The sequence below is a fragment of the Neltuma alba genome, unplaced genomic scaffold, assembly GCF_004799145.2.
Source record: "Neltuma alba isolate B1F8T4 unplaced genomic scaffold, ASM479914v2 tig00011756_pilon, whole genome shotgun sequence".
Taxonomy (NCBI): Eukaryota; Viridiplantae; Streptophyta; class Magnoliopsida; order Fabales; family Fabaceae; genus Neltuma; species Neltuma alba.
In genome coordinates, this window is record NW_021636384.1 from 264897 (window position 1) to 281133 (window position 16237).

The window sequence follows — 16237 nt, forward strand, 5'->3', positions numbered from 1 at the left end:
TAGAAGAAGAGTAGAGCGAAGAAGGTGAAAATAAATTATAAGACAACGCCCAAGTAACCTTGGTTTCAAGTAAGTTCACATTTTCTCTTTTTATGTTATTGTTTGGCCTCTAGACCACTGTCAAGAACAGGATCTGTGTTTGGTTGTTCAATTTAATGTTAAAGTTTGAATATTCAAGCTAGCGTGAATATCATTTTATACCCATAAACTGCTCAGAATATAAGTTGGCTATAACATAGCAGCTAATAACACAATGCTCTGTTTCAAGCTTGAAATGAACGTCATGGCACTGGCGTCCAGTAGTGATGACACAATCTTCATCATCTTTGCTTTCTCCCTGAATGGAAATTCTTAGATCGATCCCTTTAGTACTGTAGAACGCATTGGCTAAAAATTTGTATGCTATTCATTTTCAGAATTTGAAGGAGATGAGGATACTTATCACAGTCCAAAGATTGTTTCCTTCACTACCTCCATTGTAACTTTAAGCCGCTTTTCTCTGCCTTTTGCCTTCTCAAACATGGAAAGAACTTGTGCAGCTTCTGCCATGGAATGGAGCATTCAACTTGAAAAGGGCCTTCGTTCTAAGAAGCCAGGTAAAATAATTGTATTTTCATGGATGCGAACTAACTCCTTGTCTTAACCTCATTTCCAATATTGTTCTAGTTATTATGTTGCAATTGGATGATCTACTATTCGATCCTTGTTGGCTTTGGTTATTTGATGAGATTCATTGTCCAGGTGGATCTGTTGAAGCCATATTACAGTTTGGGCCTCAACTTCAACAATGGAGCTTGGAGTCTGAATCCAACATCGCTGCCAATAACATATTTGATTTGATGCCAGGTGAAGATAGGCTGTTTGCCAATGCCATCCTCTTGCGGCTAGCTGATGCATTTGCATGTGGTGACAAAGAGACTAGGTTTGCTATTGTCACGGTTTTCTTATCTGAGCTAAAGCACCGTAAAAAGAAGAAGCACAAATGGCATAATGGTTTGCTGTCAAAGGCCAAAGTACCGAACCACTTGGAGTTGTTGAAAAGAGTGAAATCTGTTTTTGACAGTGGTGATGAGGAGTCAAAGGCATTTGCTCTGGTTCTGTTTGGTTGTTGGGCTGATTTTGCTCAAGACAATGCTCCTATACGATACTTAGTGCTTTCCAGTCTCGTTTCTCCTCATGCTTGGTTGGTAAGATAATTTATTTCAACATTTATGCTGTCCTGGATGTTTGTGATACCATCTGTCTAATCATATCTTTTGCTTATGTATCAAATCTGACTTATACTGCATATGGCATCTAGCAGTCTGGATATTGTTCCATGAGGGGATTAGTGGGTATGAGAATATGATCATTTGATATGTTCTGTGCTTACTGTCATGTTAAAAGCATATGACAAAATTACTGTTGGAGATTGGTGTGGCAAACATCACAAAAAGCTTATTTCTTGTTTGATTTACAGGAGTAAACTATGTATTTACATAATTAAGTGATCAGTTCCAAAGCTGTTCTCTCTATTCCGGTTCTAGGCTCTTGATGTGAAATCTTTATTGGGTCCATTTTCATTTGCTTCTATCCCTCTTTAAGCTGCTCATTCTAGAAGAAAATTCATTTTCTTTAGATGTGAAATCTCTATTGGGTCCATTTTCATTTGCTTCTATCCCTCTTTAAGCTGCTCATTCTAGAAGAAAATTCATTTGCTTTATTGATTGACTGTCTCAATCTTGTTTACATCTTAATCATTGGATCTGTTTTCTACAGGTGAAAGCATCTTTATTTGCTGCAGGATGCTTTTGTGAAATATCGGATGATTTTGCATCTACCACATTGGAGATGCTGGTTAATATGGTGACTTCATCTGAGGTATCCTTGCCTGTCAAGTTAGATGCTGCTCGAGTTTTTGGAAAATTCAGGTGCTCATATTCAGTTGCAAATAAAGCATACAAGGTCTTTGACTTTTTTATAACTCGTGAGATCTAATACACTTCTGTTTCCTTGGGGTCTCTTCTTTTCCCCAAGTCAGTTGCTTTGTTGTGCAGTTTTTAGGTTCTTTTCCCCCCCTGCTGTCAGGCATGTTGTGACACTATTAGTGTTTGTCTCCATGTGCACATGTCTCTGTCTCTCTGCATTATATATTTTCTTTGGCCAGGGGTGGTGTTGATGGAAGAAAAAAATTCAGGATCGAACCAAAAATTTATGTGTGTGCAGCTATGTACACACTCATTCACATATTTTCTTTGGCCAGGAGTGGTGTTGATGGGAGAAAAAAATTCAGGAACAAACCAACAATTTATGTGTCTACAGCCATGCACACACTCATTTACTAGTAACTGCGTTCCTTAGTCCTTGTATACAATTTTAGGCTGTGTTTTAACTTTAGGATACCTGGTGACTGTTAAAATGCATCTTGAGCTGTTGACAGTTTTATACTTTCTTTTCCGGTGGCTGTGGCCCTTTTTTTCCCAATGATTTCTGGTGGTGGAATATTTCAAATAATATTCCAGCATTTATTTTCTTCTATTAGTCGGATTTATTCCTTGTTTAATAGCCCTTATCTACTCTTTAAATCATTCCATATAATAGGCTCTTTTTTTTTTTTTTTCCTGGGATTGAATAGCAAGAATGCTGCTATCTCTTCCCTATAAGTCGATGTATTGTTTTCTCTGTAAATACAAAACAGAGTATTCTTCCAAAAGTGTTCAGTGTCATAAGGGTTTTAATATGATTTTTTTCTTTATTGCAGACAGGTCTAGAATTGATATTGGACTCTTTAGATGAAGAATTTTTGGTAGTGATGCTTGTCTCACTCTCAAAACTGGCTTCCGTATCAACACTACTTATCCCTGAACAGGTGATTGCCCTTTTTTAGTCTACTACAATATTTAGATTTTCGTAGTTGAGTTGGCAGGATATACGGCCTACTTTATATGTTCTCTTAACTTGTTTATTCTCATTTTTGTTATTGTTTTTCTGAGCGTACATTCATGATTGCCTCTTTAATCTTTCGACTGGTGGAATTTTTTTTTTTTTTTGGGTTTTTGTATCCGCAAATGTTATGTCAATTAAAAAATTGATCGTTTGAGTTTTGTAATTAAATGAAGCATTGTACCACTAGCTTGTCTAAGCAGACTTGTTGCAACCACCTTGTTCTAGAATTCACTTCATTTCCCTTTTATATTGTATTATTTAAATGTCTGGATTCAGGTGGGGCTTCTGCTTTCATTTCTCAGCCAAGAAAGAACTTCCCATATACAAGAAACAGCTTTAAGATGTTTGAAATTCCTGGTGAAAAAAGGACTTTGTGAAAATTCAGTTAATTCAGATCTAATCCGTAGATTACTTCGCATGCTGGAGGAACCTGAAGTGTCTTTATCCATGCACTTTGAAGCTCTACGGGTTTTACGTAAGGTTTGGCTCTTGTACCATGCAAAATAGTGGTTTCATTTTATATCATTGGTTTTGAACTGTTTTGACTTGCATTAGATGATTTGCAGGTACTTGTGTGTATTCCACCTTTACCTTTTACGGAAATCCATGAATTTGTCAAGCTGATTACTGAGGCAGAGAATGCAATACAGCATGCGGATTTGATGAGGGGCCATTTGACCATCCATATTTTGGCAAATTTGTCTTGTAAGTTTGTGGGAGAAACATGTACTGAAAATGATGTCTTTTTCACTTCTTTGCCTTCACGGGTTGTCTCACTAATCAAGGATCAGATGAAGCTTCTGGTTAAGTCATTATTGGAAGCCCATCAAAATTATTCATGGCTGTTTCAGAAACTTGAAACTCTGTTTGATATTCTTCTATCTAGTGTTATAAAGCATCACCATCTGGTTGTCCTGGTACTTGATAACATGACTTCGACAATTGAATTTGTTGTGACTCTCAAAACTACTGGTCAAATGACATCATCGACTCATGTGGCTGTGAATTTTGATTGGGAAGAGAACACCCATGTAGTATCCAAATTTTTTTGCCAAGTATACAGATTTCTGGTGTCCTTTCTTGAAACTCTCAGAAAAATTGGTGCCATTGATACTGAGGTGATGAGCAGAGTGCAGATTTTGGTTGAATTTCTGTGTCATTGTGGTTTACTTGATTGCTATACATGCACATTGTATTGTCTTCTGTTACATAGTCAACATATTTGGGGTGGCCTGCTTCAGCAGGATAATGGAATACGTTATCATTATAACCTGAGTATCTATCCTCATAGTTGTCCTGTTAACTGTAAAGTTGATACAGTAGAGTTTGTGAACCGCATTTTGACAGACATAGATAATTGGACTGCTTATAGAATTGGAATATATGCAGCATGCCAAGGAGAACTGCTGTTATCTTCTTCCATATTCAGCAAGCTAATTCAGGAGGTCAAATCTAATTCTTGCTGTAGCTGGTTGAAAGCACTTTCCCAATACACTCAGTCTGAGAGAGCAATCCAGCTTCTTAATTTACCAACACAGGGAGTCACTTTAGTGGAAGGGTCGGAGAATAATAAATTTCTTTTAAATTCTGGTGACTACATGGATGAGAGGGATCCATGGGATGCTGGGAGTGTCAACGATCATCATTACAGTTACAAGCTACCTGCAGCTTATAGGGCACTTTGCTCTTCCATAGGACTTTTGGAAGCAGCTGTAACAAGTTCTTGGGCATTCAGCTTCCAAAGTTGGTATTTATCATTGAAAGCTAGATTTTTGGAAAATGCGGTGGGCATACTTAAAAATGTGAGACTTGTGTTGAATATAGATTGGGGCAATCAGTTAAATAATGAGGGAGATGTTCTGTGTCGATGTCTGAAGTCTTTTGAAGACATTTCTCAAATTTCGTTTCATTTTTATAGACTTGCAGAGGAATTTGATCTGATTGGAACATCTTTCATTGAGATGGACAGTGAAAGCTCTGCAGTTGTGACAGCACTTTCTCTGAGTTGTTCACTATTGGCATTTGTTTCTGGTTTTGCAGTTATTGTTGTAAAGCAGCTATCTCATGAAAATTTTATGGTTGACAAAGACGCCTGTAACTTCTTACTGGTCTCGGCAATGCAAAATTTAGCAGGGTGTCTGCGGCATATGGATCATGAAACCAACTCAAATTTCTCCTTGCTGTTGAATTTTATTGACTGGCGGCCCACAAACTGTTTTCACTTGCGGCCTACACATCAAACTTGTGATGTTGGTTTTGCATATAGAGATTTTCTCAATGTTTGTAGTAACGTGATCTCTGAGGCTGCCTGCTTGGCAAATAAAATAAGCAATACGCACAATGAAACAACTCTGTCCAAAGTTTCCAAGAATTTATCACAACTGATATTAGATACTATAACAAAATGGATTCGTATTCCTCCTCGGATACCCAAGTATTTCTTTAAAGTAAGGTATGGTTTCACTCTAAACGCGTCTATTAACATAGATGATTTCAAATTATGGAGCATGGGAGATAACTGTTAGTGGTATTTTACGGTTGAGTGAATGACCATGGCTTAGAGCATTATTTTCTCCGTTTTCAATCAATATCTTATATATGGCCATTCTTTGTCTGTGCCAAGAGTCAATCATTTAACTATCACATGTTATGTTGGTCAGAGATTTTAGCTGTTAAATGTTAGGTCTATTTTTGAGGTTTCTCAGCTATATTTTCTTTATCACTTATAGTCATTAACTCTCTCTCTCTGTTATATATCTTCATTTAAATGTTCAAGTTTATCATGTACTCCCTCTGTCCCTAATTATAAGATCCTCTTTTTTGAATGGATTTGTCTCTTTTTATAAGGTCCCTTTTGAGTTTGTCTGAACATTTAATGTATTGTTACCTATTTTACCCCTAATAAATTTCATATATTACATTCTTTCTCTATTTATCTCATTATTACTCTCTTACATGTATTAGGGGTATATTTGGGAAAAAAAACTTACATTTGTTACATATTAATTGTTTTTAACTAATTTTAACTGTTTTCTTAAAAAGCATAATTTGGCCAAAAGGTTCTCATAATTAGGGACGGAGTAGTAGTCTTCCTGAATATAGAGAATTAGTTGAGCGGTCCCCTGTATCAGGTTTAGAAGCTAGAAGGCGGCTTGATGTATATTGATACTTTCTTATTTTCCAAATGTAGTGTGTATGTGAACCTTAGGCTTCTTCTCAGCATTTTGACGTTCCATTTGCATTATTTATCCAGGCAAGTCATTGGATCAGAGCTGTTTGTCCACAGTGAGGACACCAAAAATGGTGCTGGTATATCTGTTTTGCTAGGCTCCAGTCTATCACTTAATCTATGTCTTCAACTGAAAAACTTGCCGCCAAATCTCCATGTTCGGCCAAAAAAGTTGTACTGCATCCTCTATTGTCCGGTGTCCTGCCAAGTACCGACACCTTGTGGAGAGGCGGGGGAGCGAATGTCACCGGGATATGAAGCTTGGAAAGATAAAGACATTGTTGAGCTGAACAAGAAATTGTATAGCCGTGTTGCAGATTGTATGGCAAATAAAGGCAGAAGAAGTGGCAAGCATGGTAGGGAAGAATATGATGGTAAGAACAACAGGGCTGCAGAAACATTTCTGGAATTTGTGCCTAACCAGAAAGGTCAGGGATTTTCAAGCTGCCTCCTTGATGTATCTGATTTTCCTGTGGGTTCCTATAGAATCAAATCGCATAGTTGTTTGTTGGATGGTACAGGTTCCTACTGGAGCCTCCTCCCTCTGAACATGGGACCTATAATCACTGTACATACATGATTTTTTTTTTTTTTGCACCGACCATACATGAATTTATTGATGGGTAATTATTATTTATCTGTTTCAAACATCTTCTAAAATGCTCAAAAAATTAAAATTATGATGTACCCCAACACAGGTATTTGTTTGCATTTTTTTTTTGGGGGTGTGTTTTGGGGGTGGGGGGGCTCTTGATCATTCAAGAAGTATGGAAGGAAACTTCCTAAAGATAAGATGACCATTGTTGTTGAATAAAGCGATGTGAGATTTTCCTTGATCCCATCTATTACAGACAGGTCATGACGAATTATTAGTTTATTAAATTATTTATACATTTTCTTGATGCCAAGTGTGATGGAATCTCTTTATGCCGACTCATATTGTGTCTCTAAATAGATTCTTCCTGTGATTAGTTCGAGCATTTAAAATTAGAAGAACCACTGTTCGGCCACGAGAGCTGCGCTATCATTAAAAGCATAGCTTCTAACAAACTACTATTTGTCAATCGTAGGGTGAATTGCAAGTAACAAGAGACAAGGGCAGTAATAAAAATATCATCCACTCCTTAATACAGGATTTAAGTGTTGACTTGATTTTAGTTTTAAATGTAAAATTTATTTTTCATATTTGTTAATTTTTTTAAAAATTATTTTTATTAATACTCTTTCAACCACAATTAAGGAAGAGAAAGAAGGAGAATTTAAAGAAAGATAATTATAGTGTTTTAAAAAAAAAACATTTCATATTTTTTATAATTAATGAACTTATCTAATTTTTTTTAATCTAATCAAATTAATTACGTATGTTTTATATTAAGGGCCGTTGTGTATATTTTTAGGAAGAAAGAGACAAAAACATCCTAAATCTACCAATTTCAATTTAGAACTCCGAAAAAGTGTAATCATTTATCATTGTGATTTCATAGGGATTAGTTTGGGATTGAATTTTATAACAAAATTACCTAAATGCCTTTAAGTTGATGTCTAGTAATCTGCTATCACTTGTCAATGGTCAGAAATTTCTGTGAAATTGATTGTCATTATCTTAGTTATTGCTATCACTTGTCAATGGTCAGAAATTTCTGTGAAATTGATTGTCATTATCTTAGTTATTGTCGTTTGATACATTAAAGTTGTATGTTGGCAAAAAATTATAATAAATTTTAAAAGAATTATATTTTGTGCTGTTACTTTAATGCTTCTTCAAGGTGACGCAATAACCTAAACCATTCAGTCCGCGAAATGATTAATTTCTCACGTTTGTTCACGCAATTGAGTAACTCATCATAACTTGAGCTTCATCATCAAATCGTCATCTATCAATCTTATTTCAACAAGAATGCTTTAGTTTATTTTCATTACATTTTTATTTATTCGGTTGATTATGATTATCATACAAGAGCATTCGACCCCAAAGAGTTTGAGTAACTTTTAAATCATCAAAACACTTGCTTGCTATCAACTGCACATTGACCATTGAGCCAGTCAAATCAAAATTATGCGAATGATGTCAATTAGAAAATCAATCTCTACTTTCTTATAATTTATCTCAATTTTAAATCATATTTTTATATCTTATTTTGTTTAAAGGGTTAAAATGTAAATTTACTCATGAAATATTCTGTTAGGGGCATCGAACATCATAAATTTTTCTTAGATACAAAAGTACACATGAATTTTTTAAAATGGTGCAAAAATAATTTGACTACTAAGTCAACTAACATTGACTGTTTAATGAACATGTCAACAAAAAAACGGTACAAATATACACATAAACTTTTTGAAATGGTATAAAAATATATATGAAGTTTTCAACGACGGTGGCATTTTTGCATCATTTTGAAAATGTTATATGTATTTTTGCACTATTTTCTTGTCCTACATATTTGCCGAACTGTCAATGTTAATGGACTTAATGGCCATGGCATTTTTCATCATTTTAAAAATTTCATATATATTTTTGTACTTGGAAAAAATATATGGTGCTAGACACCCATGATGAAATATTTTATAGGTAGATCTACATCTTAAATCTTATTTAAATTGGACATTGTAAGCATTTCTTCTCGAGTATAAAACTTTTTAGTTTTAAATTATAGAATTTCATGAATTTTATGAAATTTCTATCGTCTCATTTAACACTCTTCTAACACCCCATATCTCTCTCTCTATATGAAATTTTATAAAATCGATAAATTAAATTTTAGAGATAAAAAATTGTTCCAATTTAAACAAACTAAACTACAGGAACTAAATTTAAAATTGAGGTAAGCTTTATGGACCTATAAATTAATTTTTTTCCTTATCAATGTTTGGAGAAAATGATATAGAGATATGATTATACGGGACGGTTTTTACTAATCTTTGCAGATAATTTTTCTTATTTCTTGAGCTCCATTATACCCCTCAGATCTTGAATATAAGCCATTTATAGGAGGAGGTTTTGGTCTTAAATGTAAATTACTTGTAATATATCTAATGCTTATTTTTAATTATACTCTTATTTAATTCTTATTAAGAAAAGAGAAATAAAGGAGAGATCTATGAGAATGATTGATAAATGTAGAAAGAGGAATTTTTTTTAATGAGGGTAAATTAAATTTTTTTTGTTAATTTAATACATTTCTTGATATGCAAAAATATGTTATAAGTGACTTGTATAACAAGTAGAATAATATATATCAAATAGCTATCATGATTTAAAAAATAAATTAATTAGTTATAGGGCGCAGCATAAATATATGGTAATAATGAAAGTAATCAAACAAGTACAACAACCCACCAAAGAAAAGTCACTGGGCTTACCTTCCCCAATATGCCAAACCCTTTAGCCCTGAGACATAAGTTATGTGTGGGGGACCGCTAGAGCCGTCAAAACGGGCCAAGCCCATCGGGCCGGCCCTTTTAAGCCCTTTTAAATAGAGGACCGGGCTTGTATTTTAGGTGGTTTAAAAGGAAATTGGGCTTAAAAGGGCTAGCCCTATAGGGCTCAAAAATAAAAGGGCCAACCCTTTAGGGCCAAGGGCTAGCCCTTCTAAGCCCGCCTATTTTTTTTAATTATTATCAATATATTTATAAAGTTATAGATTAGTCTTTTATGAATAAGTTTAAATTAGAAAAATATCTAGAAGAATCAATACTCAAGCTAGATAATTGAAAAGAATTAAATGTCTTGAACTTGTGGAAGAACAATTAAAATCAATTTTCAATTCTTTCAAGAATGGTAACTAATATTCTTAACATTTTAATCACCATAATAGCTAGTAGATTTCATTTACCATCGGTTTATATATCTTAACAAAGTGTAAAACTTTTCTTATTCGAACAAATGTTCAAGTTCTTATTTGTACTTATAACTACTGCATAGTTTTATTTTATATAAGGTAAATGAAAACAAAAACCTTAATATTTTTATCACTGAAGAAGAGCTCACTTGTAGTAAAGAACAATCAAATATTGCTGATCTTGATGATACTGATGAAGATGAAGATAAAGATAATAATTATGTTGATATTGTTAATATTTAACTGCTAGATTTTATCTTTCTATTTTTCGTGTTTTGTTAGATTTTGATTTTTTTTATTTTGGACAATAGTTTATTGGCATTTAATTTTTTTTTCTATACACCACTAATTTATTTTACTTATATTTATAATTTGAATAAAAAATCTTAGAAGTTTTGTTGTTTTATTTTTTATTTTAAAATAATTAAAAAGAATTTAAATTTTAAAAAATAACATAAAAGGGCCAGCCCTTTTAAGCCCTGAGCCCGCATGCCTAAGGGCCGGACTTTAATAATTAGATAATTTTAAGGTATGTGGGCTTTAAAGGGCTGGCCCTTTTAGGCCCTGGCCCTTCAAGGGCTAGCCCTTTAGGGCCGGGCTGGCCCTTATTGACAGCTCTAGGGACCGCCGCCTTTTTTTCATTATCAGCATATAATTTCATCATTTTTTAATTAAATGTTAAATAAATGACTAAAAGCAAAACAACCTGCCTCTGCTTGCTTGCTTGCTTCCCTTTTCAAAATACCTTCTACACAACCTCAATCTTGAACAGGTCCCATAAGTATCAAGTTGGTAACCCCTTCCTTTTCTGTCAGGTCAGGTTATATTATATATATTCAACAGCACAATTAATTACCAATCTGCCTAATAATATTATGGCTTAAATTAATGTTCAATTTTATATTCTATGTTTTCTTACACATTCTTTTTTTCCATTCTATACAATTTAAAGACGCGCACATAAACATGTTAACATTGGACTTAAACATGAAACATCGTCCAAGCACAGTGATCGACATTGCCACTGGAGAACTAATAGTTTTTCTTCAAATCATTTGCTTTTTTCTAGTTGAAAACAAATTTTAATTTAATTTATATTGAATGATTTTATTTTGTCTGAAAAAAGAGAGAAAATTAATGATGACTTTCATAGTCTCGAATTTAAATTCGCATTAATACAAAAAAAGAAAGGGGCTTGTGGAGGAGTTATTCCTAATTGAGTATGATGAGTGTGACTCAGTGAGATGACTATATGAAAACTGATCCTATATACTCTTTCGATTCTAAATGTAAAACTTAATATCTTATCTCTTTTTCTACTTGATTATGGTTCAGAGAGTATCCATAAGAATAATTTAAAAAAATTTAATAAATATGAGAAATATGTCTTATATTTAGGATTATAATTAACTTAACAATTATGTCCTATATTAAGGACCAGAGGAGTATTATTTATGGGTTAGATAGAGAAGGTTTTTATTTTTTCTGGCTGTAAAATAGAAAAGATTGATAATTCCATTGAAAGTTTTACTTCATATGGTCGGCAAGAGAAGAAAATATTTTACTTTTTTTAATCTAAGCTTGTTTAGAAATTATTTAATTAAAATCTAATTCTTATTGAGTTTGGAAAAATATTCAAAAGGAAAAGAAAATGAGAGTATACTAATAGGATTTGTATCTACCCAATAGCCAGATAGATATTCTATTCACACGATCCTCAATTATCAAACACATAAATGTTTAGAGCTCAAGACTGCCTGCGGTCCTAATTATAAATTAGTATCCTCGTAATATTAATATAATGAAATAATAATTAATTACTTAAGTATAATTTAATAACGTGATTTATGTTTGATTATGTCTCTAAAATGGGAAAAAAAAATCCAAATTGGGCGTCACAAGCATGAGGCGATAATGAAATGTGACAAATCATTTTCTTATCAAATCTTAGTTACGCCCTCTTCTTTCCATGTCTCTTTATCAAAGCTTTTCCTCTTCCCTTTTTATATCCCTCACAGAAAACGCCTTCATTCGTCCTCCTCCTCCACCTCCTTCTTCTTCTTCTTCTGAATCTTAACAATCCAACGCCTCCCAACTCAAACGTCGTCCTCGTCTTCTTCAATGGAACCAACCATAAAAGCCCTATTCCCTCCTATTCTCTTTCTGTTTTTCTTCCTCAATATCCATCCTTCTGTACAGAATCCGTCACCTTCCACCATCTCCGGCGACCGCCATCACCGAGCATTACGCAGACTCGAAACTCTCAAAGCTTCTCACATCAGACAACTCAGTGCTTCGTCTCCTTCTCCGTCACCGTCGCCACCACCGGTAACTAACTGACTATATGTATATATATCGGCACTCTTTTATACAATGTGATAACAGTAAAATAATTGGCTTTTGTGTTGGTGTGAAGTCGGGTTCAAATGTTCCACGGGTATATCTAGCGACGTCGTACGGGGCGGATCCGACGGGGAAGGTGGACAGTACAGAAGCTCTTCTTGCAGCGATGGCGGATGCGGCGAAGGGTAACAGTGAAGGGTTCTTGTTGGACGGCATTGCTAATCTTGGAGGCGCACAGCTTAATCTTCAGGGCGGGAACTACTTGATCAGCAGGCCCCTCCGGCTGCCGGTCGCCGGCGTCGGAAACTTCATGGTACGTTTCTCCTGGTTCGCTTCACTCATTTTACAGCTCATAATTTCGCAAGCAACATAAGAAAGTTAAGAAAATTGCATTTCAGGACAAAAAGTTTGCAAGACTTTAATTAAATAATTCAAAAAATAATTCCTCCCGAAAGCCTAAAAAAATAAAAAAATAAAATATTTTTGGTAAAAAATAATTATAATTTAAATTTTTCTAAACAATTATTTGGACCTTGTAGGTGTGATTTTATCAAGAAGCAAAATTATTTTTTTGTTTTTGATAAAAACATGGAAAGTGCCGTGAATTGGTAATATTTACAAAATGAAGCATTTAGTATGGTGTGTTACTTTCTTGAAAAATGTACTTGGAAAGTCTATGCATGGTGCCACGTGGCGTTGGTTGGTAAGACTAGGACGGAGAATCCAATATCGGCTATGCGACGGAGGTGGTTTCTGCATTTAGTATAGTTTAATGGTAATGGTGAAGGGTTGGCCTAACCTCAATTTGAAAATTGGCCTCACCAATGAATGACTATATGTGTGTGTATATGTATGTATATAGGTATATATATTAGTGATCTTGTTGAAAATTTTGGGATCTTTCTTTTCCCTTTTCTTCTGCTAATTTACTCTTCTCTCAACAAAAGTATGCCTTGGCCTTTGGAGCTATGTCAAAAGATACCACATTTACAGAGAGTCAAGGGGAAAAAAACATGTTATTCTCCCTTTTTCAAAATTAATAATTTATCTATTTAAATGTTGAACAATTATTTCATTCAAAATTTTTAATATTCATCAATCAATAAAGTTGTCATATATTTCATACAAGATAGCTGCCATTGTTTTATTTTATATGCTACTTTTGTTTCCTATTAGAGGGCATCAGAAATTTTTAGTTCTGAATATAAGTTACTAACTAACTAGTTAATTGCTACTTTTTACTTTTACGCTTGTTAATAATTAATGTTTAGTGTTAAAAAATTCATCAAACTTTGTGCTAAAAGTTGGAGGTAATCTTAAAAAAAATTATCACGATAAATTTAATGTTTTAACTGCTTTGATATATGAGAATTAGTTACAATAATAAGGACAAAAAAGAGTAACTACTAATTAATTAGCTACTACTCAGTTTTTACAATACTCCCTCCGTCTCTTTTTATAAACAACATAAGATTTTATTATATAAATCAAAAAGTTGGTTAGAGATAATAAATAGATAAAAATTAAAAGTTCTTTATTCAAAATACCTTTATTGATAGAGGAGAGAGAATATGAGAAACATAATAAAAAAATTATTATAATAAAAAGAATTATGAAAGAAAGAAAATGTGTGATAGAAAGAGATGATAGTTGGAAAATGAGATAATAAATATATTAAATATTAGAATAAGTAATCAATGGGATAAAATAGAAAATTTGCTACAAAAATTTAAGATAACTTATAAATATTACTTATATTTAAGGATAAGAGGGGATGGTAGTTATTGCTTATAAATTAAAAATAGACGGAGGGAGTATATGCAGTATCAAGGGCAAATGAAATATTTTTATGATAAATAATATTTTTCTGATATTAAATATAACATATTTCAAAAGTGAAATATATGATAGCCCAATATATAACTCACGTGTTAATGTTTTTTCCCAAAAATAACTCATCCTTATTTAAAGATTACAGGAAGAGTTTGATTTTTAAATTGATAGTATTAATAATAATTAAAGATAAAAAATGGAAACTCATTAAATTTTAATATAATGGAAAAAGCAATTTTGCGTAGTTTAGATTTGGGAGTTAAAATTGTTGGCAAGAAAAACAGATTTGGGAGTTAAAATTAATTTATATTTAAGATTAGAAGAAATATTTTATAATTTTAATGTATATTTTACATTTGGTGAAAACAGATGCATGGTGGGACCCTACGAGCCTCCGACAGCTTTCCATCAGATGGGTACCTCATTGATTTATCAACCAGCAATGGAAATGATAAGACTACCCCTTCTTCATCTTACAATTACGAGTTCATCACCTTCAAGGACATTCTCTTGGATTCCAACTTCCATGGAGGAGGCATCTCAGTGATCAACTCTCTCAGAATCGGCATTGACAACTGCTACGTCACCCACTTCACCACCAACGGAATCCTCGTCCAAGGCGGCCATGAAACCTACATCAGAAACTCCTTCATCGGCCAACACATCACCGCCGGCGGCGACAAAGGCGAAAGGAACTTCACCGGCACAGGAATCAACCTCCAGGGCAACGACAACGCCGTCACCGACGTCGTCATCTTCTCCGCTGCCATCGGAATAATGGTCTCCGGTCAGGCCAACATAATCTCCGGCGTGCATTGCTATAACAAAGCCACTGGCTTCGGAGGCACAGGGATTTATCTCAAACTTGCTGGGTTAACACAAACTAGGGTTTTAAATTCTTACATGGATTACACCAGTATAGTTGCAGAAGACCCAGTTCAGCTTCATATTTCTGGTACTTTCTTCCTCGGAGATGCCAATGTTGTCCTAAAATCGGTCAACGGAGTAGTCAATGGAGTAACCATCGTTGACAATATGTTTGCTGGGTCTGACAAAGGGGTTGAAAACGTTCATCTGGATGAGTCGAGTGGGAATAATTTTAAGCAAGTTGATCAGGTTGTGGTGGACAGGAACGTTGTGAAGGGGATGAACCTGAAGAGTACTGTGGCGAAGAAGACAGTGCAAGCGAATGGGACTTCATTAATGGCGGATTTTAATGATGTTTTGCTTTTCCCTAACCTTATCAAACATGTTCAGTATTCATTGAGCTTCGAAGGCGACACTTTCCCAAGTTATGTTCTGAGGAATGTGTCTGATAATAGTGTGGTGATTCAGACAAGTGAAGCGGTAGTGTCTGCAAGTTTATACGTTGCTGTGGATCAAAGCATATAATTGAAAGTTGCAAGCTTTTGGCCTTGTGATATTGAAGAGGAGAGAACTGCACAAAGAGTTCTTAATTAATTAATTGCCTAAAGTAATTTGTTTTATAAGGTTTTAGATTTAAATGCTTTATAGGATACCATTATTTTTAATCAGCTTGGCTAGTAAAATTCCACCAAGACTGATTCAATTTGGAAATGTAAGCACAGCTCTTGCACAACTTCAATTTTTTCTGTCATCATCACAATTCCAATTAATTTCATTTTTATAATTTAATATTCTATGATATATTACTGCCTCATATTCTTAATATAAGAGCTAGTGGGTAGGTTGAAATTTATCTTAAATATAAGACCTCAATCCCTTTTATCCCCCAAATTTATAATTTTTTTTTTAAAATATTCTTATTGATTGTAAGGCGTTCTTATTAAGGGTAACACTAAAGCCCATGCTTAAAAAAGGTAATTTAAGTCAGGAAATACATATTTGCTATAAATAACCAAATTGATTAATTTTTTTAATCTCCTCAAATTAGATGTATATCTAACTCTTACATTTGGGACATGAGGCAATGTTTGATTAATATATTAGAGCTTGTTTTGAGACTTACACCTGTTATTGCAAACGAAAAGTTGGATTATTAAGGACCTAATTCTATTAAAGAACAAACGAATAAAGTTTTATG

The 16237-nt window shown here is 33.9% G+C and overlaps 2 protein-coding genes across 2 annotated transcripts; both read left to right on the forward strand.

The window, feature by feature from the left end:
• LOC114717600 (uncharacterized) lies at nt 1-6802 on the forward strand. The gene is made up of 8 exons (XM_028902812.1): nt 1-69; nt 417-596; nt 742-1187; nt 1759-1944; nt 2741-2848; nt 3202-3405; nt 3492-5377; nt 6179-6802. The coding sequence occupies exons 2-8, from the start codon at nt 521-523 to the stop codon at nt 6732-6734; spliced, it is 3462 nt and encodes a 1153-aa protein (XP_028758645.1). The 5' UTR covers nt 1-69; nt 417-520; the 3' UTR covers nt 6735-6802.
• Nucleotides 6803-12032: 5230 nt separating this feature from the next.
• LOC114717631 (polygalacturonase QRT3-like) lies at nt 12033-15751 on the forward strand. The gene is made up of 3 exons (XM_028902840.1): nt 12033-12324; nt 12413-12652; nt 14542-15751. The coding sequence occupies exons 1-3, from the start codon at nt 12118-12120 to the stop codon at nt 15562-15564; spliced, it is 1470 nt and encodes a 489-aa protein (XP_028758673.1). The 5' UTR covers nt 12033-12117; the 3' UTR covers nt 15565-15751.
• Nucleotides 15752-16237: the final 486 nt, after the last annotated feature.

Excerpts from the sequence above, each read along its gene's own strand:
- LOC114717600 (XM_028902812.1), top strand. The coding sequence starts at position 521 with ATGGAAAGAACTTGTGCAGCTTCTGCCATGGAATGGAGCATTCAACTT. Across the intron at positions 597-741 it reads CCTTCGTTCTAAGAAGCCAG|GTGGATCTGTTGAAGCCATA; the intron begins GTAAAATAATTG and ends TTCATTGTCCAG. Across the intron at positions 3,406-3,491 it reads CTCTACGGGTTTTACGTAAG|GTACTTGTGTGTATTCCACC; the intron begins GTTTGGCTCTTG and ends GATGATTTGCAG.
- LOC114717631 (XM_028902840.1), top strand. The coding sequence starts at position 12,118 with ATGGAACCAACCATAAAAGCCCTATTCCCTCCTATTCTCTTTCTGTTT. Across the intron at positions 12,325-12,412 it reads CGTCACCGTCGCCACCACCG|TCGGGTTCAAATGTTCCACG; the intron begins GTAACTAACTGA and ends GTTGGTGTGAAG. Across the intron at positions 12,653-14,541 it reads CCGGCGTCGGAAACTTCATG|ATGCATGGTGGGACCCTACG; the intron begins GTACGTTTCTCC and ends TGGTGAAAACAG.